The sequence below is a fragment of the Melospiza melodia genome, chromosome 1 (genome assembly GCF_035770615.1).
Source record: "Melospiza melodia melodia isolate bMelMel2 chromosome 1, bMelMel2.pri, whole genome shotgun sequence".
In the NCBI taxonomy this organism is placed as follows: domain Eukaryota; kingdom Metazoa; phylum Chordata; class Aves; order Passeriformes; family Passerellidae; genus Melospiza; species Melospiza melodia.
The window spans coordinates 115,856,980-115,884,577 of NC_086194.1; the positions used below are offsets into that span (position 1 = coordinate 115,856,980).

The window sequence follows — 27,598 nt, forward strand, 5'->3', positions numbered from 1 at the left end:
CTAAATCGATGGGCTGAGATGGACCGGCATGAAGTTCAACAAGGCCAAGTGTCGGGTCCTGCTCACAAGAACCCCAGGCAGCGCTGGGGACAGAGTGGCTGGAACGGTCCTGGTGGAAAAGGACGTGAGCCAGTGTGTGCCCAGGTGGCCAAAGCCAATGGCTTCCTGGCCTGTATCAAAAGCTGTGTTGTGAGCAGGACTAGGAAGGAGATTGTCCCACTGTAGTTGGCACTGTTGAGTACTGTGTTGAGTTTTGAAGCCCTCGATTTAAGAAGGACATTGAGCTGCTGGAGCAGGTCCAGAGAAGGGCAATGGAGCTGGTGAAGCTGTAGCACAAGTTTTATGAGGAGTGGCTGAGGGAGCTGGGGATGTTTAGCTTGGAGAAAAGGAGGCTCAGGGGGACTTCGTCGCTCTGTACAAATCCCTGGAAGGAGGCTGTGGCCGGGTGGGAGACGGCCTGCTCTCCGAGAAGAGGAAATGGCCTCAAGTTGTTTCAGGGGAGGTTTAGGTTGGACATTAAGAATTTCTTCACAGAAAAGTCGATTAGGCATTGGGATGGGCTGCTCAGGGAGGTGGTGGAACCACCAACCCTGGAGATATTTAAGGAAAAACTGGTATTGACACATAGTGGAATTGACACAGTGCTGTGGTGTAGTTGACATGGTGGTGCTCAGTCATAGGTTGAACTAAGTAATCTCAGAGGTATTTTCCAAGCTAACCAGTTCGGTGATTCTGAGACCCGAGAACACAGTGCCCGAGAGCCCCGAGCTCCCTGTGGGCCGGGGTAGGTGCTAGTATGCTCATGGCGGCAACACCGCCGTTCCCGGGACGTTAACGCTTCCCGGCTCCCCGCACGGCCGCGCTCCAGCCCCGCCTTCCCCAGCCCGCTCTCTGGGCACCGCCTCCCTCGGGCTGCCGCCGTCCCACCCTGCCCCAGGGCGTACCACGGGAGGCGGCAGCACTTGCTCCTCCCCTGCCCTCCCCGCCGGGGGTGCGAGGCCGCCGGGGGTGCGAGGCCGCCGGGGGTGCGAGGCCGCCGGGGGTGCGAGGCCGCCGGGGGTGCGAGGCCGCCGGGGGTGCGAGGCCGCCGGGGGTGCGAGGCCGCCGGGGGTGCGAGGCCGGCGCTGTCCCGCGGCGCAGCGGCCATGGCGACGGGCCGTGGCAGGTAACCGAGGGCGCGCCGAGCGGGGCTCCGCCGGCCCGGGGCTGCCTGCTCGGTCTTCTTCACCTTTTCCGGGGAGGGTGGCTTGCTGTTTTCCCTCAGCTCCTATTGCTCCTCTGGGAAAGTTAGTTCACCTGCACCAAGGCTCTGGTTTCTAGCTCTTTACTCTTCACGGCCAGGGCTGTGGGCGTAGTGCTCTCCCCTCCCTTCCCTGGCCCTATGGACGCCTTGCAGCGGGAAAACGCTGGTGTTGCAGGTGCACGGAGGCCTGGGTTTAGATTTAACACTTTTTTTTTTGTTTTTTTTTTTTTTTTTTCTGCCTGGAAAAGGGAGCTTAAACTTCTATATGTGCTTCAGCTTGGAGGAGATGTTATAATGAGAATACACAAAATTAGTTTAATGTCTACTTTATGTGGTTAGGTCTCTGTAATAAATAGGAGGATTTCACTGTGGAAGGTGTGATTACCTTAATTCTTACAGTGCAGGTTTAGCTTTCAAAATTTTAAAGCATCAGTCTGAGAGGCCAAGTTGAGAAAGCAGATTTTTCTGCTAGCCCATTTCTTCAACCTTGAGTTTCAGAGCAGTTTCATTCCCCCTGCTGTTTTTTGTTTGTTCGTTTGTTTGTGTGTGTGTTTTTTTTTTTTTTAACCTGCGAATGGATTGAGGTAATACCCACCTTTTAAAAAGACTGAAATGGTTAGCTGAGGGAACAAAACCCAACCAACCCATGTCAAAACATTATTGTTATTTTTGTTTATCCCCAGATACACTCTAACACGTGGAGGAGACAGGTGTTATCACTACTTAAAACTTTATGTTATTTGAAATGTTACTCGAAAGACAATGGTTTGCTGACCATCAAAAAACGAGGGCACATTGCAAGTATTATGTGAAAGTGAAATACTGGTATGAAACTGAGCCACACAGGTTGAAAGCTAATGAAAAAGCAATTGAAATTGTTGTGCTTCTTACATAAGATGATCTCAGTGGTTCTAGAAGTTTCTAAAGAGGGGGTGTAACAGCTGTCATTGATTTAATCTTAGGCTTATCTGCCCAAGCTGTGTCAATGCAATGTAAAAGCATTCTGTTAATGCTAATTTAAAATCTTAGCACACACAGTACTTGAAAAGTAATTTATGGATTGGGTTTGCTGTTTGTTTCTTCACACCTTGAGAATATTTTTGTTTTGGAAGATGCAAAAGTTCTGCAGTTTTTTTTTTTTTAATTGAAGCTTACAAAAACAATAGCTGTTACATTAAACTTTTTGAAGCATGTGTGGGCAAAATGTTTTCTTTCCTCAGATATTTCTCCCTGGGGTAAAGGTAGGGGGGGTGGTTTAAATGAGCAAGAAGGACTGAATACAGGCTATCCAGGTTATGCTTGTCCAAGTTAGTGTGTTTTAAAATCCAGAATCCAGCTTCTTATCAGAATTAGTCCCATGGCTGGAGTCTGTGAAGTTGTGTCCCTATAGAGTGTGCCCAAACTCTGCTTTCAGCGTGGATTCAGGGCAGAATAGCCTGGGATGTGCTGCCCTGAAACATACAGACGTGATAGCTCTGCTGCTGTTGATCACAACTTGTGTCTCTAAATCCCTTTAATGGCTGTTTGTTAGTGCCTCATCATCTAGGAGTTCTTGATAACGATGCATGAGTAAAACCCATGTTTGATCTCCAGGTTCTATTATCTTTATTATAAGACTACTTTTTTGTAGTTGTTAATTTAGTTGGTCTGTCAGTGATTGGCACCCAGGCTGAAATGTGTATGTCTTTTTGTTAAGCTTATAACAATTCTCAGTAAAATGTCTTGGATTGTTTTTGTTTTTTTTTTTTTTTTTTTTGCACAGTGCAGTTGACAATGTACACCAGAGTTGTTAATTTCTTTTTATTTTTCTTTGAGCTTAAATCAATCTTAAATCAACATCAGTAGGTATTAAATTTATATGGTAGCCATATAGTTTAAAAATAGCTATTCCACCCTCCCCCATATGGATTTTTTTCTTATAAACCCAGAGCTGGTTTGGCCAGGTGTTGGAAATCTGCTGGCAGTTTAAAACATCAGTAATGCAGTGAATGGGGAGCTGTGCCTGCTTGGTGTATTTGGTTTAAGATTGAAACTCTGTCTCCATTTTTCTCTATGGATTAATGATAGTATGTGTTTGCAATTACAGCTTATGAAGTCCTTCCTATCAGAAAACTTGGAAAAATGTATGAGCAGTTGGATTGTGAGAATTTGTGTTAGAAATATGCAAAGTTCCTTTCTTTTCTATCCAGATTGTGATGTGGAAGTGTTTCCAAAATAGGTTCTTTCAGTGTGATGTGCAAGAGGCCAATCCAGACACAGGGTTGAGGTGGTTGATATATTTACAGTTCTGCATAGAAGGGGATGCTGGGTGGCGAATCCACAAAACCGGCACATCAGCTGTTGAAACATTTTACTATTTTATACATTTTAGCTGAGGAAGGAATTAGTTTTCATTGGCTACCAGTTACATAATTATCTTATTAATTAGTTTTCTATCTTCTATTGGATAATGATTCTCTTCCTACTCATGCTAATTACTTTGCATGTTCAGTCTTTATCTTTTTTGAGCCAGTGAGTTTCTTGGGTCAGTGACTGCAATCTCACGTTTCTGGAAGCTGGGGCTGATTTCAGCACAATTGCCGAGTTGGCTGTAATAGTTTCCTCCTTATCTTGGGACTTGTTCCAGGTATCCTTGTGGCCTGTAAATTCTGCATTCTTTGTGCCACTAGCAGTGGCCATCCTTCTTCCCAAGCTTTATTAACCTCCCCCTAGGTCTGAAATCAGTGAAGCATGTCAAGCCCTGAACCTTAACAAAGTAATTCTACCCACAAGTAATTTATCTGTCTAACATCTGGACATCCCTTGGAGCTTGCTAGCTGCCCTCTGTTTCATGGATTAAATCTCCTTTCTTGCTGTTCAAGCAAGTAAAGAAGATGGTGTAGTATGAAAGTATACAAATTCTTTTTGAACCGCAACAGTTTCTGAGGAAGTTTCAACGTATTGTTTTTATCTGGTATCTTTTAATAATTTAGCAGAGTTGGGTTGCTCAAAAATGTCTCTGGATTAATGTTGTGAAACAGAAGATTAATCAGTGAGTTTGACTGACTGCAGGGGCCTCAGTGGGAGCTTGTTTGTGGTGGCCAAGCAGTGGTGCTGCTGTCTAAGGATAGTAGATCTCCACAAGATTCAAACTGATTTGAGGGAACACTATTATTCCCTTTGCCTGCTGTGAGAGATCTATCACAGGATTGACAGCTGTGAGTTTAAATCTGAATCTTCCTCATGCCAGGTATTTTAACTTGGGTGTAATTGTTCAAATAATAATGGTTCTCATGTGATGTATTCCCTGCATCCTGCATTGGTTTAAATATTGTGTCTAAGTGTGCACAGTATGTGTATTTCTTCATTTTGTGAATATGTGACTCTTAACAGCTTTTCCTTCTTACAAGTAGGTTAAGGACCTTTGCTGCCAGGCCTAGGGAATGTTTTGAAACTGTAAATGCTGGAATTAAAAGTCTGTACTTGACGCCTCCTGTAAAACTGAAACCAAGTGTGCGCATTGAGAGGTGAGTATGTCTTTAGGAGTAAGAGTGGAAGTCCCCCTGTAAGCTATCTTTTGACTGCTTGCAGTAATTATTTTCATATCTTAGTGATTTCTAGGTCAGATACTCTGAGTTGAAAAGATTTGCTTTCCTGGCCTACTTTAGGATTCTCTGTCCACATTCTAACGTTTTCTGGTGTGGTTTTCCTTTGTGTTTTCTAAGTTCATAAGGAATATGTACGTTTTCCGAGCCATGTGAAGCCTTCAGCAACTCCTTTGCAAGTCATGGGCAATGTTGTTCCTTGAGAATAAAAATTGGTATTTTATTCCTTCAATGAAAGCCAGTTCAGAATTAAACTACTTCTGTTTCTCTTGGTTATTGGTAGTCATCAAGTGGATCTTAGTGTATAGAGAGGCTGAGAATGGTGGATTTGGATGAGGGGAGAGGAATAAGTGGCTGCTGCATATTTGCTGCAAGGTAAATGTTCCTCTTCCTGGTTGACGGTGAAAAGGCACTTTCAGTACAATTGTGAGTTTTCTTTTTGAAAATTAGTTACATTTTTACACAAAGAATTTCTAAGAATATATTACCTGAAAAACTAATTAGTTTTCCTTGTTTTAGACATTTGATATTGTGATGGTGTTCACAGGGGTCCAAGGATGAGGGAAGAGACGAGGATCTGACTCCATGTTTCAGAAGGCTTGATTTATTATTTTATGATATATATTATATTAAAACTATACTAAAAGAATAGAAGAAAGGATTTCATCAGAAGGCTAGCTAAGAATAGAAAAAGAATGGTAACAAAGGCTTGTGTCTTGGACAGAGAGTCCGAGCCAGCTGACTGTGATTGGCCATTAATTAGAAACAACCACATGAGACCAATTACAGGTGCACCTGTTGCATTCCACAGCAGCAGATAACCATTGTTTACATTTTGTTCCTGAGGCTTCTCAGCTTCTCAGGAGGAAAAATCCTAAGGAAAGGATTTTTCAGAAAATATAATGGCTACATGATAGCTTTCTGTGTATTGCTTTCTCTGTTTTGCATTGGATGGCCAGTTTAATATTTCAGTGCTGTCAGATGGGTGCAATGGTGAGAGAAAAAAGAAAAAAAAATCCTTTCAGCTTCCTTCAGAAGAAAAAGAATATGGTTGAAAATTCTGGATCAAGTGTGTTATTTTAGCTAATCTGCAGCCTTTTAAGGTATCACTTCTAAATTATCTCTGGAATGAGTGCACTAACTGCTTTGGGCTTACAGTGTATAACTTATTTCACATAAAAAGAGTGCCGGTTTTGGCATGTTGCTTCTATGTCAATGCAACTAAGATTCTGAGTTTAATACAAACACTGAGATATTGGCATTATCATGCTACCCTTTAAAGCTCTCTGCTTCTGAAATAGTGTTATAAATCAACAAGTGTTGCAAATAGCCCAGTAGTAAAAGGACAAGAGGCACACCTGGAGCACTGACTTTCAAAGCACCTTTTATTTTCAGTGGTGATTTTGATGTGACCATACTCAGTGCTCAAGGAAGTTAGAGTATAAAATGCATGTATTTTAAACTCTGTGCAGTTATGAGGTACTGCTCAAATGTCTGTTAATGCAGAAATCACATTGGCTCATCTCCAGGGTATATTCTGCTTGCCATGCTTAGACTGGCACCTGCATTTCGAGCAGCATTCCAGATGCACAGAGACATTGACATTTTCAGGATATCTCTTGACTCTTACTTTGAAGTTCACATCTTTCTGTTGACATAAATAAAAACTGCACAAGACACTTGAGCATGTACAGTTTGAAGATTATGATGAGGTAGAGCATGATCTTGCTGTTAGACCAGGGCATTTCTGTCCTGGTGCTTCCTGACACCTGACACAGCAGTCAAAAGGGAGGGTGAATATATGTGCAGTTTTGCAAATGCTGGTTATGGAATAAATGTTAAAATAATAGTACAAACAGCAAGAAACTGAAGCAAAACAAGGTAGTTTCATGTCAAACATAGTTAAAGTTAACAAAATTTAATGAAAGTGCAAGCACAAAACTTTTCAGGTAATTGTGCTGTGCCACTTGAATAAGTTGTCATGAATTATTTTAGGTAAATGCCACATACCAGAGAATGAAATTAGAACTCAAACTCCACAGTTTAACTCTTCAGGTGGTTTTTGATTCATCTGTTTACAACCTGCTGGTTTTCACCTCTTTTGTTTTTGTCTGGTTTGAAATTTAAATTCTCTGCCATTGTCATTTCTGGAGTTTGCTGACATGTCTAACAGTATTCATTTTTCTTTTCTTTTCCAGCATGCCATCAGAAATGCTGCTGAAGATATTTTCCTATTTGGATGCTGTGTCCCTGTTGGCTGTTGGCTGTGTGAATAAGCGCTTCCATGAGCTGGCCAATGATAAGTAAGGAAGAGGGAAGGTCTCAGTTGTGCAGTAGATGTGTTTGCCTGAATTATGAGTCCTTCTAATTTAGTTTCTCTGATGCTAGAGCGCTGATGCATGCACCTATGGGCACTTACTCTGCTGAAATTGCCCTGCACAGCCCACAGCATGAGTTGCATGGAATTTTAGCTGTGTAGGGCCTGTTGTTTAATGGGAGTTATGAGGTAAAAACTAAATCTAGTACTTTGAAATGTTGCTGTTAGCACTTTTTTTTTTGTTTTAAAATTTCTGTCTGAATTCACATGGACCTGCACAAACTTCTCAGTTCAGGTGATCCTTAATGGTGTGTCTCCAGCGGTTTTATGAAATTGTCATAGCTTTCACAATTTTGGAGTCCTACTTACTTAATTCTTTCATCAGGTTTTTACAGAAGGAATGATTCAATCAAGTGACCCACTAGTGTTTTTTGTCTGTTGCTCTGTTTGTGAAAATTTGGTGATTTCTAATGCAGACAAAAGAGACAAAGATAAATACCGACACATTTTTTTATAAGGATTGCTTATTCAGAGTTCATAAATGGCTCCAATATGATGATAATTTTGTCAAAGGGTAAAGAGGAGACACCCAGGTTGGTATGTGGTAACTAGGATCTGGGCATCCTTTTCTTTCTAGGATTCTACTGCATTAGTGTTGTCTGAATGAGAAAATGTCTTCCTCTATAGGAGCTTGCTGTACCTGGTATTAATCTATTTCTCCCTTATTTACTGAAACTTGTATGGTGAATCAATTTCTTTACCTTGGCATTTATACCTTTAGAACTGATGAATTCAAAGGGAAGATCTGTAGTCCAGATTAAGGTTTTGAGGCTGTCAGCAGGTAAGAGTAGATAAAAATTGCATAGTTGACACAAATTACCAGTCTTGGCATGTGTTTTCCACTTCAGGTTGGTAAGGCAGGATAAAATCACTGTGGCTGTCCAGGGGAAGATGATTCATCTGTCTCCATCTCGACAATCTCTGTTTCCATTTTCTAATCTCAACAGAGATTACTGTGCGGGCACAAACAGGACTTGGGGAAGAGTTACTTTCCCTTATCTAGGAGCCTGACTGGTTCAGTGGGACCCAGGTCATTTCTTCCTGATGGATTTTAATGGATCTTCTTAAGACCCTGAGTCTTGCAGTGTATGAACAGAAGTTTTAATTGGAGTCCCTGCATATTTCTGTGACAAATCTGACCTTGTTTTTTAGACTGAGTGTCTTTTTTAGGATATTTCTGCTGTCCTTGATGCAACAGGACCATCAGTCTTTCATTGTGGTATGTCTGTGCTGCCTAATGCAGTGATTTGTCTTTTGGCTGTTCATATAATGAGTGTGCTTGAGCAGTTCTTAGCACTGATGTCTCCAGTATAGCTGTTGAAGACAAGAAGATGTTTATGACCCCCCCCCCCCCCCCACACACACTTTCTGCACCCTCTGTGCCCCAGCATGGGGTATTCCAGCCTTCCTATCATGCAGTGTGGGAAGTTCACAGGTATGGTCTGCCTGCAAAAACTTGAGGATTCTGATCACCAGAAGAACGTGCCTGTGTGAGAGGAAGCGAGAGCACAGGGTCTTTTGGGCATTGTGGTCAAGTGATGGCTGATGATGATGTGCCTGATTCTGGCATTTGAGTTAAAGGCTTGTTGTAGTAATTAATGTCCAGTAAGAGGTCTTGAGATGAATATTAACAATTTGAGGCAAAAAGGGCTTATATTCTGTTGTGAAAGAGGCAAACTTGTGCTTCCCTGTTGGATGCCTTTTTGATTTATCTGTCCTGAATTCTTCAGAAGTTGAGGATAAAGGGGCAGTGATACCTTCCTAAACACTTGTGATTCTAGTCCTCCTTCATCTTGTTCTCTGTCTCTCTGCCCTAGCTGAATTTTTGAGTTTCTTGAACTAATTTCTTTGCTTGCACAACACTGGTTTGGGAAAGGAAGAAGCAATATATTGCTGAGAGTGAGTATGAGGATGTTAGGTATTTGTTATAGTCTGTTTTCAGTCAACCAAATTGCTTGAGTCTGCGACTCCAAAATGCAGGAGATGCCTACTACTAAGCCCTGTCTTTTCAGCATAATTCAGCAGAGTATCTCCCTCCATCAAAGGATGTCTCTCTTGGGAAGGGGTTTCTAGTTAACAGGAGAGTTTTATAGGAGGTTATTTTACTGGACTTTTTAGGCTGATGAAGACCAGTTGGATGATACACAGCTCAAATTCCCCTGGTGGTGTTGTATTAAGGACATCCCTCTTTTTTTCATCACTGGACAATTCTAAGCAGCTTTGTAGTTAAAGAAGAATTTTTCTTCTCCGTCATATACTGTCTGGTAACTTGGCTGCCTTCTATGGTCTTAAAATAGAAGTATCTTAAAACTTTGTTTCAGTTATGGGATTATCCTTTATGTTACCCTTTCCACCCTGCTTTTGGTGAAAGGAAGGTTGAAAACTCATGTTGACTGTGACCCCACTTTTACAAGTCACAGTAGCTTATTGGTTTGTGTGTTTTAGACACTTTCATCTCAAAAAATGGCAGTGGGGAATTCTGTATATATCTGCAGAGCAGCAGGTTGGAAGGTTTTTGCAAAATCCCTGAATAGGTTTGCATCAATAAGCAGAGCCTGGCTCTCAGCATGTGGGGGCTTATTCTCAGTGGCTGATGAATTGAGAATAGTTTTGATGGGTAGGAGGCTGTGTGGGATGGATCTAGTCCTTGAATGCTTTGAGGAGAGGGAAGATGCCATACAATACTCACTAGTGTAAGTTTGCCTGAGGATAAGTGAGAACTGGTAAAGGTAATCTTGCTGATAAGTGGTAGAAAATGTCTCTTAAGAATTTGTTGCCCTTGCTATTTATTTTTTTTAGTGCAGTACACTCTGTGTCTAGCTCACTTCAGAATGAGAAAACTTACTGGCAACCTGTATTCTCAAGATTATTGTTTGAGATCTTGTAGGTTCCTGTACTCGACATTCTGTGAACTGTCCTAGAGATACTGGGGCATGAGAGGCTGAAATGTGACCTCATAGTTTCCCTGGTGTGAAAGAGATGAGCCTATCATTACAGTCACATTTCTTTGACTTCAGTAAGTCATGTCTTCTGTGGGCTTTCCCAAAGAGAGTGCAGAAGGGATCAACATGACATGGATACCACCAAACAAAGGTGATTCTGAATTGTCCTCCTCCACACCACTTTCAGCTGGATCTGTGAAACTTGAAGTGAACAGATTATTTGTTGAATAGGAGGTATTAAACCACTTTTCCCACTAGCTGATTTTCTATGAGGAGGATGAATCATTGTTTTGGGGTAGAATTTTCAAAATTTTCTGCTTAACCTTTATCAGTTTTCACTTACTTTGCTGACTATGACTGTGCTATCATAGAGCTTCATGCTGGCTCCCATATCTTTGGGAAGACAGACAAGACTTGTTTTGTGCTAACACTATGCTCGGTGGTAGCTGAGATGTGCATATAAAAAATGAAGTAACTATTCTTGAAATTTATTCCTCTTTATTCTGTTTTTATTTTCAGTGGAATTTGGCTGAAACTCTATTCCAGCTCTTTGCACCCAAAACGGACAATTTGGAAAATGAAGTCTAAACAAACAGAAGCTGTTTCTTTGGGCTGTGCTGCTTTACACGATAAAGGGCCTGGGTACTGGAAGAAAGAATACATCTTCAAAAAAACATCTGCCTTCAAAACTAGAGTAATGCGGCTCGTTAAATTTCTAGATCCTTATACAGGTCTTCCATGTAAAAACAAAGAAGCTATGAAGTAAGCAATGCCTTGTCACAAAGATTTACTTGAGAACAATGTATAAAATATTAATGACTTGGGGGGGGGTATAGAATTAGAGCTAAAAAATGTATATCATAATGGAAAGATACAATGATAATTATAAATGACTGAAACTGAGGAACATAAGAAGCAGCTAGTAGAAATTAAAAAATTCTATTGAAAGCATAGTTTAAGTTTTATCACTTTGGGAATTTGTTTTTAAACACCCCTCTCCCCTCTCAATTCCTAAATAACAGAGTCTCTGGGTTGAGTTGGATAATTGTCTTAAAGGACAAAAATGGAAAAGAACATGTAGTAGAGAAGCCAAACCTATCATTTAAGGACACATCTCTTACTGTACTTTGGCATGGTACAGACTGGCCATGCTTAGACATCCTGTCAACCCTGAAGCTATTTGGAGTTACACCATTGCTTCCTGACCAAAGCATACCTCCCAACAACAATGGGTGAGTTTTGACATAGGATTTTTGAGGATTTTTTTTTGGGTGCAACTGGTTGATAATGTGTCTGTATGAGCTATCTGACATCTGTTTGACTCAAGAAGTTAACTCTTCATTTGAAAGCCTCCCTGCAGTTTTCTATGTTCTTCTCTTCTTTGGTAGAGCTTTTCAGCAAGAAATAGTATAATCCAGCAAGCTATGAAATTAATTCATAGGTTAATGTAGCTATTGGCATGTGATATGCAGACTAATAGGTCCTGACTTGGAAAGCTTAATCTAAGGTATAGCACAAATGAGCATGAAAGAAAAATGTAAATCTAGGAGAATTTATTGTGAGAAATTTAGCTTGGAAACGTTCATCAGTATTTATGTGGCTACGGTCAGGTAATCTATGTTGCTAAAGTTTATTTTCTGTCTTGTAGGTGTGTGTGTGAATTTAGAGAACTTGGTGTTTAACTATGCATGCAATCTTCAGCATATATATGCATATAAAGTCATACAGTCCACAGCCTGTCCCTTGTTTTAAATTTACAGTGGTTTTTCTTGTTACAGTCTAAGAATATATTTAAATGAAAAGTGTCTATTTGAGGTATTTGTTTGCTGTCAAGGAGCTTAGCACACATCTGGGCCTATGTGTACAGTAGGTGCAGTGTCAAGTACATGCTTCTTACACAAAGCCCCTAGCCATAGAGCTCTGAAAAGAGAGAGAATTATTCACCTACAAAACACTGGGTTCCTCAACCAGAAGAAAAGTATTTACTTAAAAAAGAAATAAATCAAGAGAAACTTTTTGTATATAAAGTTAGCTGACCAAGTCTTGCAGTCAAATTATATAGGAAATGTAGTTGTTTTGCCAAGATGATGATTCATATGTAGAAAATAAAACAGAAAGCTTGCAGGCGATTGATATACTTATTTCACAGAGTTACAGGTTTTTACAAATTGTGATTATAGATGAAGGCAGTGGATTCACCAGTTTCAGTATTGGTCATTGCTAAAACTGTAAGTGCAGGGACAGGCCTGATGACTGTTAAGACTGTAAGTGCAGGGAAAGGGTTGATGTTGATTAGGATGAAATTTTTTACTGTGAGGGTGGTGGGACACTGGAGCAGGTTGTCCAGGAAGGTTGTGGGTGCCCCATCCCAGGCAGTGTTCAGTGTGTAGTTGTAGGTGATACTACAGTGATAGCAGTGGAAATCTAGGAACTGTTTTGAATACAGTAAGAGCCTAAGTCTGAGAAGGATTTTAGAAAGACTTTCTTCATTCTGAATAGGTAATGCAAACTCCACTTTCTGCTCTTTTTTAAATGTGTCATTAGTTAATAAGAGTGTCCATGAACTTATATTTATGAGTGTTTTGGAGCTAAATGGCTTTAACTATAGGTAAAAAATAAAAAAAAAATCTAAAAAAGGAAAGCTTCGAATAACACAAACTTTTAATTCATTATATATACAATTTGATCCTTTCCTTTGAATTTTGCTTCACAGTGATAAATGTTCAGTGATTCCGTATAGTATCAATAAATTATCAAAAACAAATTGTAAAGTAATTCTGTATTTTGAAAAGTTGGGCAAGCACATAAGTTTATTAAAAGAGTATTTTAGAAGGTCATATAGTGTTTTTTGTTTCTTATCTTGTTAAGGGTTCAGATCCTGCTAGTACACTGTAGTTGTTCAAATGTATAGTTTATGACTCTGCATGCCAAATGCTTTCAAAACCATTTTCATCATGTTTGCTGGTCAGACTTCAGAGTTAAAAATGTAATTAGGCTGAACTTTTACATGATTAAGGAGACATAAACTTTTGCTACATTCTGTATGTTCTTTTCAAAGACCTCGTCGATTTTCCTTGATTGCTGAATACCATCTTGCTAACCTGACTGAAAATAGTGTAGTGGTTGGTGCTGATGAGCTTGTCCAGCTCTTCAGTCTGAGTCCAGGACTGCTAGTAGGAATGTGGAAGGTAAGATAACATTTTGTTTCAGTATTTTACTATTTGAAGGAAAAGAGTTGGGTTTTTTTTTTTTGGTTTGGGGAGGGTTTTTTTAAAAAATCTTTCTTTTTTTTTCCGTTTGGATTTTGAAGGATGTTGTCTAAACTAGTAACCACGCAACCCGTGTAGGGACTGTAAGTGGATGGTTTATTGTATCCTAAAGAGCTGTCACTGGAGTATAAATGCATAAAGAAATCTACTTCTAATTAAAAGATCAGTTATGTATCATTCTATACTAGATACTGTGTTCAATTTTACTTATTTTGCAGTCTTCACATGCCCAAGTTCGATATCCTAGAGTAATTTTCAATAGAATGGTTTGAGAAGTGCTTCTTCCATTGAATCCATGAAGATTCAAGAAGAATCCATGTGATTCATGCCATTGCCTGTCCATATCACTCAAAGTGATGAGTTCCCACATAGCGACTTAACTTTGATTTACATCACCAGGTAGCTGTATCTTGCTCCACCAGTAGGAATGCTGTTAATCATGCCCTTTTGGGGGTATTAAATTCTTGTATTAAGAGTCTAGGTTAAGCAGTTAGCCTCTGTAGGGTGAGTGTAGATATGAGTCTCTTTAGAGGGCAGTGCAGAACATCTAAAGTAGATTTCTACACAAAAGGAGTCTGCATCTTTGCATGGGGTGCACGGGGACCTCTGTGTCTGCCTGTTGCTCTGCAGGGCTGCGTGCTATGGAAGCCTATCTCAGGTGTTCTGCTCTTGATCTCAATTCAGAGGTGGCAGCTCTTTTTTCCTCCCCTCAGTCATGCTGTTGACATCGACTTAGGTTATTTGGCACTGGCAAGGAACTTTCCATGGGGAGGCTGTGAACAATTCATGGAAGTTGTCTAATTTCCATCTGCAAGCATGGTGCCTCAAATGTGCACAATCACCAGAGGCAACGTTTGAAATTGCAGAAGGACTATCCATTCACTCTTAAGAGTGAAAGTCCATTTCCTAGAAAACTTGAGACTGCCTGACCAGCATAAACCTGTTACAGGTTGTTTCAGTCTGTGAAAAGCTCCGCTAAATGAGCAGCCGTTTCTTTCCTATCTTCAGAAGTTTTGTAGACTGGTGTCCCTGTATTGTTGGCTCTGTGGTCTTGCTTATGCATCGGCCCCATCCATGCTTGGAAAGAGAGCTCTTTCAGCACCTGGAAATGGTTCAATCATAACCAAGTTCCACATAGTTGTTGAAAATGGAATGCTTCAATCTAGTATATTGTCCCTGCTTGTTTTTCTGAACAGCAGTTCTCACTCTCTGTGTAGGCCCAGTAATACGAGGTAGTTATGTGTCAGTGGGTGTAATAATTGTAAATGCCACACATCTTGTTTTTTAGTACATAGCTGCATAACAGAAACCAAGGGCAGGTTATGTGGGCCTCCTGGTATTTGGATAGAGAAAGACTGAGAAATTATGTGATTGATAGACCTCCCTAGTTAAATCCTTTATAGCAGTAATTTTGTACAATGAAAATACAGGAGTAGTTAAAAAGCCAAAAGTTTGAATAGAGGATGTAATTTTCTGGTAACTCAGAGAGATGAAAACAGTAGTTGCCCATATTTCAGGAAAGTATGGCAGTGAATAATTTTCCTATTGACTTGGGTGTTTGTAAATGTAGGATTTAAAGAATGCATTTAAAGAAAAAAACCTGAGATCCTAGCGTTCTGTGTTGTTGAAGTAAATACGTGCCTCTGTCTCTATTTAGTTGTCACGTAGATGTTTTTTTTGACTATAGAAGGTTATGTTTTTAATGTTTTCCCAGGAGTAAATAATCTGGTGAAGACACAATTTTTACTTTGAAATTCACAATTTCTATTAAATAATTCTGTGTTCCTCACTGATGTTAACCCTCTTTGGAAATAGTTCCTTAGACATGAAAATAAACTTGATGCTTCAGTAGTCGGGAATAAGTGCTGTTTGATTCTTTTTAGGTATCTTTTTTAAAGTGGTCAGTAGAAGCTAGGGAAGTAGAATTCTTGGATTGCTCTCAAAATTTTTGCCTTGCCATAGCTGGCTTCTCTCTCTTTCCCTGTAATACAAAAGTGTTGCAGTCTTTTATAACTATTCTGCATTCTTGTGAAAAGACAGTAAAGGTTTTACGAGTCCAAGTGTTAAAGCAAGCCATTACTAACATTATTATAGTAATTGACAGAGTAATAAGCAGCAGCATTTATCTATGAATTTTAATGCTCTGAAAGACCTTGTGAAAAAAAGCATTTCCAGATGAAAATACATCTACTTTAATTAACTTTTCAGGGGAAAAATGAAATTGCTTTTGTTATGGCGAATCTTCATTATAATCACCTTCTTGAGAGAAGCATTTTGGGTTCTGCTACTGTGTAAGTAGAAGCATTTTGGGTTCTGCTACTGTGTAAGTTTTCCTTTGTGGGTAATAAAGATAACCTTTGGAATAAAGCTTTGAATTTTACAGTTAAAATTGGCTGCTAGTAAGAGGTTTATATTTAGGCAGTAATTAACTATTCTTGTTTAATATAAACAACAGTTACAGTAACTAAATAAAAAACTGTAGAAGCATTTTCATACTAAAATATGGCCATTGTTATGCTATTAAGAAGATAATTTAGTTATACAGGTGTACTGGTACTTGCCATATTGAGAAAGATAGAAATAAACTGCACACACTTTCTCCCTTTCCACAAGCAGTCTTCTTATATCCTCTTTCTATCTGAAACAGAAAGAAAAGAGAGAGACATTTCAGGAAGTAGGGAAGTATTCTTTGGCTGTGTAAGAGGGGGGAAACTCTGGTAAACTGGTGAGGTGCCTGCATTAATATTTTAATCCTTTTGAGAAAGTAGCTGGGTTTCCTATGAAGTGTTTGTATGATTTTTTAGCTTTAGAATAGTATTTGGGGAATTTATTTCCCACTCAGCTTTCTGGTCAGATACTGTTGTATCTACCAGTAGTCTTAAATGCCCACTATAACTTAGTGTGGCTCTTCTCACGCAGAATGTAAGATTTAACACCATCTCCCTTAGTACCAAATTGAATCCTGTGTAGAAGTTGCTCAGTTGCCTCTGGCATGTGGTCTCTTTAGGTCACTTGTGTGCAGTACTTATTTAGCTAGCCTCAGACAAAATTATTTCAATATTTGCTATTTCAGAGAAGTCTCTAGAGCTAGTGGACTTTTATATGTGTAGTTGAGCTGATGCTTTTTTCTTTTTTGTAGACAAGTCCATGTTTTGAAGTTTACCAGATGTACCTTTTAAAGTTGGCTGCTGTATTTTCTGCCTTTGGGTAGGCTGAACAGCTGATCAGCAATATTAGACACTGTAGTATCTTAAAAGAAGCATGATAACTAGAGATGTTTGATTTTGAAACTGTCTTAATATGACGGTCTCAATGTTGGCCTATGTGTTATATCTTTACTAAGTCATCCTCCCTTGCTAAATTCTATCTTTTTTTTTTCAAGTCAATATTCTCCTCCACCTAATAGACCTTTACTGGATGATATTGACTCAGAATATGGACTGCATGACTACAGGCTGCATCTTGATCTGCATGGCAGAAACTGCATGTACCTCTGTGGATCCTTCAAGTGCCTCTTCTGCAGAAAACGTAAAGTTGATGGAGCAATAATGTCTGTTTTAAAAATGATCCCTGCTGTTGCATCTTTCCTTCTTATATCCAGTTTCTCTGTTTTAAGGGGTGAAACTGAAATGGAATTTTAAGAGTAAGCTATCTTTCTGTTTGTGATGTGCTTTCTTTATATCTGCATGGTGCTTTGTGTGGCATCCTAAGCCTGCTCTGTAAGAAGTCTGCCTGCTGTTAATTGACACTGTCAGCCTGGCACACAAATTCTGCAGATTTTCTGGGTCTTTTCTTTTAGTTCTGTGCTACATTAATAATACACTGGCACAGTTCTTGGTGCAGGTTGATGTTTCTTTCACATGTATTGTATAAAGAAGAGAGGGATATGTATTAGAATCTTGTTTCTGTAGAATTCTCCTCAAGTATACTTTGGGTGAGCAGGCAGATCAAATGTATAGATACATTTGTACAAGTTACTGTGAACTTTAAGATTTAGAGTTTCTATTTTAGTGAGCTTAAGGTTGCTGGTTTGGCACCCTTTCATTGTGTGGAAAACAGTTTCAGTCTTCTTCTGCTGCTTCATTCTGTTCTCAGCGTTTCTTTCCCTGAGACATAATTGGCCATCCCTGTTCTTCTCATACAGCCCAAATTTATAATTGTACTGGGGTTTTGAAAAATACATGGGTGATCTCTCTTTTGCCTTAACTTCAGCATAACTTCATAAGCTACACAGCTGTCTTTCTGTAATCAAAGATAGATTAAAATATTAAAATTGTACACTGCCATTAATTTAATTTAGAATTAAGTACTGTAAATTAATTATTGCTCCCCAGTATTTTTGTTTGATACCTGCACTCCTGAGCGGTGTGGGTTTCAGAACATATTGTTTTTCTGTCAGTAGAGGGCGCTGTTGTCAGCCGTGAGTTCTTTTACAGGGCTGCGGAATTTCCCCGTGATTGGTTTGGTTTTTCTCATTTGTATTTGGTGATTCCAAGAACTGTGCTTTAGATTTCAGCCTTATGCAGTGTGGAGTGTTGTTGTCCTTGAACCTGAAATATACATGTTTTCAGATTTTAGAAAAGCGCCAAGCTTGAATTAAAGGAAGACTTCTAAGGATAAAATTACAGCGAAAGTGTATGCATGTAGCAAGAAATCTTACCTGAAGTGTTATGTAGTACAAGAGTCCTCTTTATGCTCTCAGAAAAAAAATATTCTCGAAATTGGCCAGAGGAGTGGGTTTTTCTTGTTTAGCTGAATATCACATTTTTCTAAAATGAAAATGTTATACTTCTAGCAATACAGTTGCACAAGAAAAAGTATTATTTGGCATACTTCCTTTCTTGGTATCACTTTCTTGCTGCTTAGAAGCTACTTCCACAAAAGATCAAGCTGAAGTTTATGCAAATTGAAGCAAATGTCCATGAGCTACAGTTGTGGTGCCATCTCACTTTGCAAGTTACAGAATGTTTTATGTTCACAAGTGTTTTCTGAATTGCTTTGGTTTTGTGACCTTCAGCAATGTGACAGCCATCAGATTCTGGTCTCAAAGGACATCAGACAGCTGAAGCCATGGTTCTGCAGACAATAAGCACATTTGTCATCTAATCCCTTCCATGTGCTTGCACAATAATTCCTTTTGGAAAATGCTTGACTTCCTCCAAAAAGGTGTGGTGAAGCAGCATATGGCTGTGTGCTGTCACATTTTTCATTGTGATTTGTTATTCATTTTTCTCATTCTGGTGAACATGGTGTTGCTGAATGTGGCCAGGTTTATCCAAACTGGCTGTGTTGGATGGTTTGTGTTTTATTTTTAGGATCCATTTTAATAATGCACTCTGTCCCATCCTCTGAGAGGACTCTGAAGCATGGAAGTCCTGCAACATACTGGAAAGTCTTGCTATTTCTGAAAATTCTCTACCCAGTCCAGTTTTATTTTAAATTATAGATGCAACATACCCATGGCAGTTTCCACAACTTGAGGCACATACCAGTTGTGAGCTAGTTCTGTTGTTTTACTTATTTATTGGTTTTCACTAAGAAGCTTTAGGCATTCCTGGGTTACCAGAGAATGCCCATTTGTATTTTGCAGAATAACTGATTTGTTCAAGATTAATTTTTGTCTGCTTTTTGTTAGTATATATTAATATTGTGCTGCACTTTGCTACTCCATTTTCAGTTCATTTCGCTGAATTCTTAATATTAAATTAAAAAAGGTTATATCACACTTCATTAGACCAGGCAGATGGAATGTGTATGGCTACAGATTTTTTTCCTGTTCTTATATTTGCATTGCAGTAACTACCTGTTTTTTCATTGTTTTGGTTGGGGTTTAGCATTTTATTTTATGCTCCTTTTCATGTAAACAGAATTTGTAATATGGTCTCATTGACAGGTACTGTAGGATGAATATGTTAAATATATTGTAACTGAATTGAAAATATTTAGAAAACTTTCCTTATTTTCAGGAAGTTATGACAGGTTTTCATATGACTCCCAGAAGCCATGATCCAACTTCTTCATAAATATTTTTGAAATGTATTTACCTAGGTTTTCAACTTTTTAAGCACAGCTTTGTAGCCTCATGATAGTTTAAGCTTTTGCTTTTCAATGTCATTTCTTGTTGATGTAAAATGATGTGTTGTGCTTGCAAAATGTAAGGGTTGATTTTGGTGTATTTAGAGAACTGTTAAGCTTTGTTTGTAAAATTTCATATCAGACATTTGAAATGTTTTGCTTGACCTTGAAGATTGATTTGCAAGTTTGAATAATGATTTTAGTGTGATAAGGCTGTTGTTGGCTCCCAAATAAGTGTTAAGCATAGCTTTTCCTCTGAAAATACCAATCAAATGACAACTTGCAAGAAAGACTTGGTTAGCAAAACAAACTTCTTGGCTTTTAGCTAAACATGTTCTTTGGAACTATTGGTCTGTTTGTTTCATTCCCCTGAGGTTTGTCTACATGTTATATGTTCTCTTTGTTGGTATTACCTCTATTTGGAAATATTTGTTCCCTGTAATTTACTCTGCTGCTTTGCTTGTGGTTGCTATGCGTGTCTTGCATGAATCAAGGACTAGAGATGTTATAAGGGGACAATGAAACAAAGTCTGGTTCAGCCTGAGGAAAGCCCTGTCCAATTTGCTTCCTCTGTGTTTCTCTTTGTATGTTTAACATAGCTTATCTTGCCCTTTAATTTCATTTTCTCATCTGACTGGGGTGAGGTTTCATTACTTAGCCTTCAGTTTCTTGCTTGTTTCTAGGCAGGCTTTTCCTTCCTCCTGAATGTGAGGACTGAAATAGAGCTTTTATATTAAAAAATATATATAAAGTTTGGATTAACCAACCCATTAAGAATTAGCCGTCAGATTCCTGATCCGTTGCCTGTTTCCATTTTGGCTAAAGTTAAGAAGTAAGTGCAACACATCATAGCCAGATGATCTATCTAGCAATGTGTATTAATGCCGTGCAATAGGAACTTATTAGCAGAAGAATGCTTTTTTCAGTCCTTTTTTTATTCCATTCAAACTTCATTTGATCTGAATGAGTAAGAGAAATAGACACTTCCATTCAGATTGGAATTGTGGATAACCAAGTAGTCCTTTTGGAAAAAATGCTTGTTGACTGATGTTTTCAAGCTTCTTGTATAAAAGCTCAACTTTAAATGTGGGCTTTCAGTGGTTAGTCAGTAAACTATTTCAATAAGATATTTTTATCTTTAATGAAATTTTGTCATTGAATTTGATTTACTGAGGTTTTAGAACTGGACCATTTGGACAGGTGGTAACTTATGGCCTTTTCCTACTTTGAGCTGGATCTTGGCAATGAATTCTGCTTACATTTTTCTCACTGACTTCTTTTGCACTTCACTGAAAGTGGGTATCACAGTTTGGAGGATTGCATTTTCCTTCAACTATAACGAAGTATTTACTACAAAACATTTCCTGGGCATAGTCATGTTGGTTTCACTGTATTCCCACTCCTATTCCAAACAGTGTCTGTACTGAAAAACCTTCAGCTGTTCTCTGTCATGTGCTGGGCAGCTTGCTTTCCATAGTAACTGTTCTTTGGACTCCCCACTGGTGAGTGATGCCTTTCCAGCATTGGTTTGCAGCCAGCTGTATCTTGGGAGTTGCTTGGATCTGCAGTACCAATTCAGAGAAGTTTTTGGCCTCTGTGTTAAAGTGTGAGCTTTCTTTCTCCATCACTGCCTCCAACTATCTGCTTCAAGTAGCCACCAAGCAGAGGTTTTGCTGCCACTGCATGCTGGATGCAGCCACAGAACTCACAGCCAGCCTTCCTGATGTTGCTGCTTCTGTAGCCTCATGCTGCTGCTTGGGCTTGATTGAAGGAGAATCACAGGCAAAACACTTCTGCCTTTTTTACTTCTGTCACTTGCATCTTAAATCTCTGCAAGTCCCTTCACTTGTTACCTTACCATCCAGGACCTACTACTGGATCCTGACAAGCATTATGTTCCTGGGAATTCTTCTCTCCCTTTGTATCTGTCTCCTGCATGTGCTAGATACTTTCTTTTTTCTACTGAGGTCTCTAGTGCTTTTGTTTTGCTCTTTTGAGAGATTGTGTCTTGCTCAAGGAAACTTGTTTAAGGGATGTCCTACCAAGAAATCTGCTTGTGTCATGATGTGATGCTTTTATTTTTTCTTTTCTTTGTAGTCAGATCATGTTCACTATGATGTACCTCAAGTTATAATTAGACTGTTGGATTCCCTGATTAACTTTCCTTCTCTGACAGCAAAAGAAAAAAAAATAAAAAAAAAAATGCCAATCTCTTTTGAGAGGAGAGGAAGAGATTCCAAAGAAATATGGTTATATGTAGTAATAAAAAAAATCACAAATCATAGTTATTCTGCCAAAAAAACCCCAGGGGCCTTGGAAAGCTATTTAAAAAATGAAAAAATCCATAATTTAAAAACTTGATTCAAATCAAATCATACTTCATGTCAATTCAAATGATGCATTATCCTTTCTAAGGAGGAATAGTTATCTGTGTGCCTTTTGTATTGGGTTATTTGAGTTTCCAGTCAGACATAAGAGATTTAAATAACTTGAAAAAAAAAAGGTTGGGGAGGTATCTCATTGTTTTTGTTTTATTTTGTGTGGTAGTGTTGAGCTTGACTTCTGGGGAATGGGAAGTTATAGAGGCACTGGTGGCATGAAATTGAAATGCTGGGTGTGAAATTTACTCCTTGCATCCTTGTGTAAGTTCTTTAGGTAGCATTCGTATTTTTGTAGTAAAAAATACTAAAGATTTTTTTACCTGCAGTTTCTACTGTGAATCACAGAATCAAAACTCCAAACTGCAATTTGATTCCTCTATAAAGTGCTTGATGTTTAGCTGTTGGTGTATGCCAGGGTTTCTTATTGGTGAGTGGGAAGAAAGACATGGAAAGGAGATAAGAGAACATTTACAGTGTACTTGAGCTCAATTTGATTTATGCTGCTGTAATGTTGTATATTTTTTATATTTTCAGGTGACATTGAAAATGGCTACGTGAGGCTCGTAGTTGTAAACTTAAAGGATAACAGGAAGCACTTGCCTATTATTGGGACACTTGGCATATGCTGGGAAACAGATGTATTTAAAGGCAATGTAAAGGTCAGAAATATTCTTTGTTTCTGGAAATGCTTACCTCAAAACAGAGTTGTGTTTGTGCATCCTAAATAAGCTAATTTTTAAACAACCTTTTGTTTTGTAGAAGCTGTCTGTAACCGGACAAAACCTCTATTCCAATGTTCAAAAAAAAAGTGAATTTTCAGGAAAAGAGTTTTCTCCTTTCTCTCATAGACTCTGGATTGCATGATAGACCCATTATCTGTGTGTAATTGCTTTCCTCTCAGGAAAGATGCTGTGACTGACCAGCCCATGGAAATGCTGGACAAAAAAGTGCACTGCAGATGTACTTTTTATGAGGATTTTTTTTAATTTGGTGTGAGAGTGTTATTTTTTGTTTTGTGTTTTTTATTTCTTTTAGTTTGGTTTTTTGGTTGGTTGATTGGGGTTTTTTTTGTGTGCAATAAGCCTTGAACCTCTGGGGAAATACTCTGCAGTTCTGTGCTGTATGTGCAGTGAAAGTTAGGAACTGCTGGGGAGTATTAAAATGCCAGTGGACACAGGAAACTACATCCACATCGACACAGTCAGCACCAGCTCCAGTCAGGTACATCAGTCAGCTAGATTAACTCTTTATTTTAGAGGAATGCTCACACATGCTATTGGATAAAATTCCTAAAAGAATTATTTCAAACAAAGTTTCAGAGTGGTTCTGTAGCTTTTGCAATAGTGGTGAGGGCACCTATTTTTAAATATACTTTATCAGCATGAATATTTCAGAAGCTGTGAAGATTCTGATAAATATGATTTAAGCACTACTGAAAAATCATCTAGTTCAACATTTGATTTCAATTTCGGCACTTCTTTTGGAAAAAACCTTCAGAATTAATAAAAATGTTATTTCTGCCAATCCTGTATAAATTTGGAATGGAATACTGTTTGATGAGACTTTTTTTACCAGGGCATGTAGTGACAAAACAAGGAACAATGTTTTTAAACTGAGAGTAGATTTAAACTGGACACTCCATGCTGAGCATGGTGAGGCAGGAGAGTTGGAATTAGATGACTTATAAAGGCCCTTTCTAACCCAAATAATTCTATGATTTTATAGGATTAACAGCTGCTTGGCAGAGTCTTTTTTTTTAATGAAAAAAATCCTGAGTAGTACATAAGAATTTACATTATCTGTCAGAGAAAACAGAGAGCTATGGCTGTAGTCTTTAGATTTTTCAATTTTAATCATTTTTCTATGTGCTTACAGCATAAATTATATTTAATGTTTGTTTCTAGGACAAAATAAAGAGTACAGTATTTTTTTTAAACCTCATTTTGTGATGAGAGATGGAATATGTCAGCATGTAGCTGTGGGTCGAATTCAGTGTAGTTTTTACCAAAAGTCTCTAAAATTCTTGAAGCATGTGAAGGCCAGATAACATCAGCCACAAAAGTAGGACATTCCATTACTTTGAATTTTTTTGAATTTTAGTTAATACTTTAAAGAAACAAAAAAACCCTAAAAACTTCCTTGGCACTTCTGGGTTTTTTAAAAAAAATCAATTGCCGAAGTACAGATAGTTGGAAATTGTCATAGGAATGGTATTTTCCAATTAAGTATTCTTACTGTAACCACTCCAAATCACACTCCACTGGCTTGCTTTCCCCTTCCTCTCCCCTGTGTTGTGCTGGAATGGAGAGGTGGAGGCTCAAAAGGTAAAGATCAAGGTTGAGATAAGAGCAGCAATGAGATAAGAAAACTGAGAGTAACAGCAATAATATTAACAACAAGAATGCACAAGAGAGGGGAGTGATTCATGTGCAAATGCTCGCCATGGAGCACAACCTGACCATGGCGCAATACCCCTAAGGAGAAGAAAGCCCTTTCCTTGGCCCTGGAAATGGGGTGGGGCGGTGTAGAAAAACCAGCATCTTAGCCATGCTCCCGCCTGGCTACTGCAGAAATTAACCAGATCCTGACCAGAACCAGGACAGAAATGCATGGGAAGACCCCACCATCCCAATGCCATCCCACTTTACTATTCATAATTAGCTTTTTATATGCAAGCTGTCAGACCAGAAAATAGTGATTCTTTCATGTTTCCAGTGATTCTGTAGCTCATATAAGTTTATTACACCATCATTAGGTTCAGTTTGAATTTTGTATTTTCAGCATAGTCTACAGTAAAAAGCTTAGGGAAACTATGTGTATCATATTGCCTCATGTTTGTGCCATCTGCCCTTGTGTTGTTTGACTGAAGTAAAGTAATAATGAAAGCAATGTTAGAGCAACAGAAGCACAACTATGTAGTACAGAGAAATAAAGCATTCCAAATGAATTTTTTTGGCATGGAATATGTGGTGTTGGTTTGTTTACGCTTTTGGAGCACAGATACAACATAATTAAGATAATTTGATTCATTTAATGATTCAGAACTCATGAGAATAAGGAACAGCTGATACTAACAATGACACATCACTCCTATGCTTCCAAGGGATATGTGAAACTATCAGTTTGCCAAGACCAAGGAATTGGCATTAACATTTTTAAATTATCTAGTTGTGTAATCTTGTAAAGAAATATTTTCAAGAATTTGTAAGCAGAGGAATTACATCAAGATTCTTTATATTACCTTTTTGAGAACTGAAGCTGTGAGCCTTCAGTTCCCAAAAAGAGAGTACTGTATACAGCTGGCTTGGAAGGGTAATTGTGTGTGCACTGCCTTGGGTGGTCCCTGAGTATCTTTGCAAGCATTGCTGCATTCACACAAGTTTAGCAGCTGACTTTAAACTTAGGTTACTTTCTCATATTGAAGGAACCATCATTCTTTGAGTGGTAAAGTAACTAATAGTTGAGAAAAATAGATGTAAAAGGCTTAAAAATGTTCAAGAAGTAATGTTTGATTTGGTTTGGCAGTGGTACCTTCTGTAGCACAGCATTTGATGTGTGTAGGCTGCAGTTTCGATTTCTGCAGGAAACCTCTTAAGTAAGTATTTGTTGCAGTAGGTCAGTGAAGCACTATCAATTGTATTTTGAGGCTTTAGCCTTTGTACAAAACTCTCTGAACCTCTACTTACTTTGCCATGACATAGGGAAATAATCTCTTCTGCTTGTGTTTGTAGGACTGCTTTGTGATGGATCTGACTCTCTTAGATGAAACTGGAATGCCCTTCTGGTGTTTTAGTGATCCAGTCCGCATGGAATTGTCTACCAAGTCATCCGGCCTTTATGACTACATGGGTCATGTCTATACTGCAGACTATGCAGATTCAGAGGGTAAAGTCTGTGTTGAGTTTGTATGGTTGGAAGAAACCAAGGAATATATTATAGTCAGTTTGGTGCTTTATGTAAGCACCAAAAAGGTAAATAGCTGGTATGGAACAAACTACTGAACTAATTAGGTCACTAATTTCCTTGTTTTGAGAACCAAACAAGCAACCCTGCTACAACAAAAAACACAGTAAACTGGTGATGCTTAAGATTGACACCAACAAGCAAGACTGGTCCTGCAAGGTTTGCAGTAACAAATGCAATTGCCTAAATTTTTTAATAGGCAATTGAGGAATCAAAGAGACATATTGATATAAGTGAGAGGTGTTCCTCTCTGTTGAACATTACATGGTTAGTCTGTTTCTCATTGGCTATATTGAAATTATTTTCAGGAAGACTTCTTTATAGACACTTGTTACTATGGTTAAGGAATTGCTTCTTTTGAGAGCCATGCTGTGAAGATGCCTTACCTTACATAAGCGACACTGGTTTTGAGAACATTGACTTTTATGCATAGTAATAAAACAGCGTGTGTGCTGTTCCCTCCAGGTTTGTTGGAGTGTAATTGGTAAATGAGAAGTTTTATTAAGCACATTTTGTTAAACGCTTTTTCCAGAAAAACTTCACTGAAATGTATTTTAATAAAAGATTGAAAGGCTAGATGGGAAGCCAGATCTGAAAATGTGTCAGTCAAGGCATTTGTTAAGAAAGTTGTGTAAAATCTGTTTATGATGTTTCTCTAAATTCTTATTTGTTCTGTTTTCCCATGTTCTAATCTTGTCTGATTGAGACTAGATACTTGCCTTACATATTGGCCTATGAATAAGTGTCCCAATTATCAGCCAACCTGAGCTGATGTCTGCTCTTACGGAATGTATGGAACATTCAGTTGTTTTGGAAACAATGTATATCTGATACTGTTTATCTAACAATATGAACCCATATAAAAATTGAATATATGTGTCCAATCTTTCCAGTTCTATGGAGTAACTTTAGAATCAAATTTTCTACTTTCTGTATTAAAATAGTTGTTTCTAAATTACAAGAAATTGTGAGTCTAGTGTCATTACCTAGCAAGGACAATTACATTGCTGCCTGCTCTGACTTTATTATGGTAGTGATTTCCTTAAAAATAAATGCTCTCTTTATTTGTTTATATACATTAATTGATTTGGGCAGACAATGTTCATATGTAAGCACTTGTCTTCTGTGCTACAGAGGTAGATAGATATTACAGCCATAAAGTTGTTTCTTAATTTAAGTTTCAAAGACAACAAGCTGAGGCTGACACGGTTCTAGTTCACCTTGTTAACCTTACCCAAAGAAGCAGTGGAAATGTTTCTGCATTTTGTCATTAGGCAGACTAACAAGAGTGATGAGCTGCATTTTGTCTTCTTTCTTACTGACTGCTGATGGGGACAGGGATCCCTTGAAGTGATATAAAGGTTTTAACATGTGGACTGGGTGTGATGAATGCCAGAATGACAGACACTGAAAGTGATCTGTGCTGACAAGTGGCCAGTCTAAATTTTTGGTTTTGCCTGGATTTAGTTTTTGAGTTACTAGTTTTAGAAAGGAAATAGTGGCTCAATCCCAAAGTTTTCTTAGTCGTTGGCCTTACTGCTAAGCTTGTAAACAAAAATGTAGAATTATTCGGGATACATTGTTCCTTTGAAATGTGCAAGTATGTTCTCTTCCCTGCTGTGAAGGTACCAGGGACAATGGGCACCTAGCAGCCATCAAATGTTGAAAGGTCTGTCACTGTTCATTCCAGCTGAATTTTTATTGTATTCCAATATTTCTGGGTTTAGTGTTTTTTTAATAAAAATAAAATACTTCCTTTAATAA

The 27,598-nt window shown here is 38.5% G+C and overlaps 1 protein-coding gene across 1 annotated transcript; it reads left to right on the plus strand.

The window, feature by feature from the left end:
• Positions 1–1,109: 1,109 nt before the first annotated feature.
• FBXO15 (F-box protein 15) lies at positions 1,110–27,598 on the plus strand. The gene is made up of 10 exons (XM_063165268.1): positions 1,110–1,165; positions 4,636–4,749; positions 7,026–7,130; positions 10,666–10,908; positions 11,169–11,378; positions 13,205–13,334; positions 15,624–15,706; positions 16,798–16,943; positions 22,406–22,530; positions 25,603–27,598. Exons 1-10 carry the CDS (start codon positions 1,146–1,148, stop codon positions 25,870–25,872), a joined length of 1,446 nt encoding a protein of 481 aa, XP_063021338.1. The 5' UTR covers positions 1,110–1,145; the 3' UTR covers positions 25,873–27,598.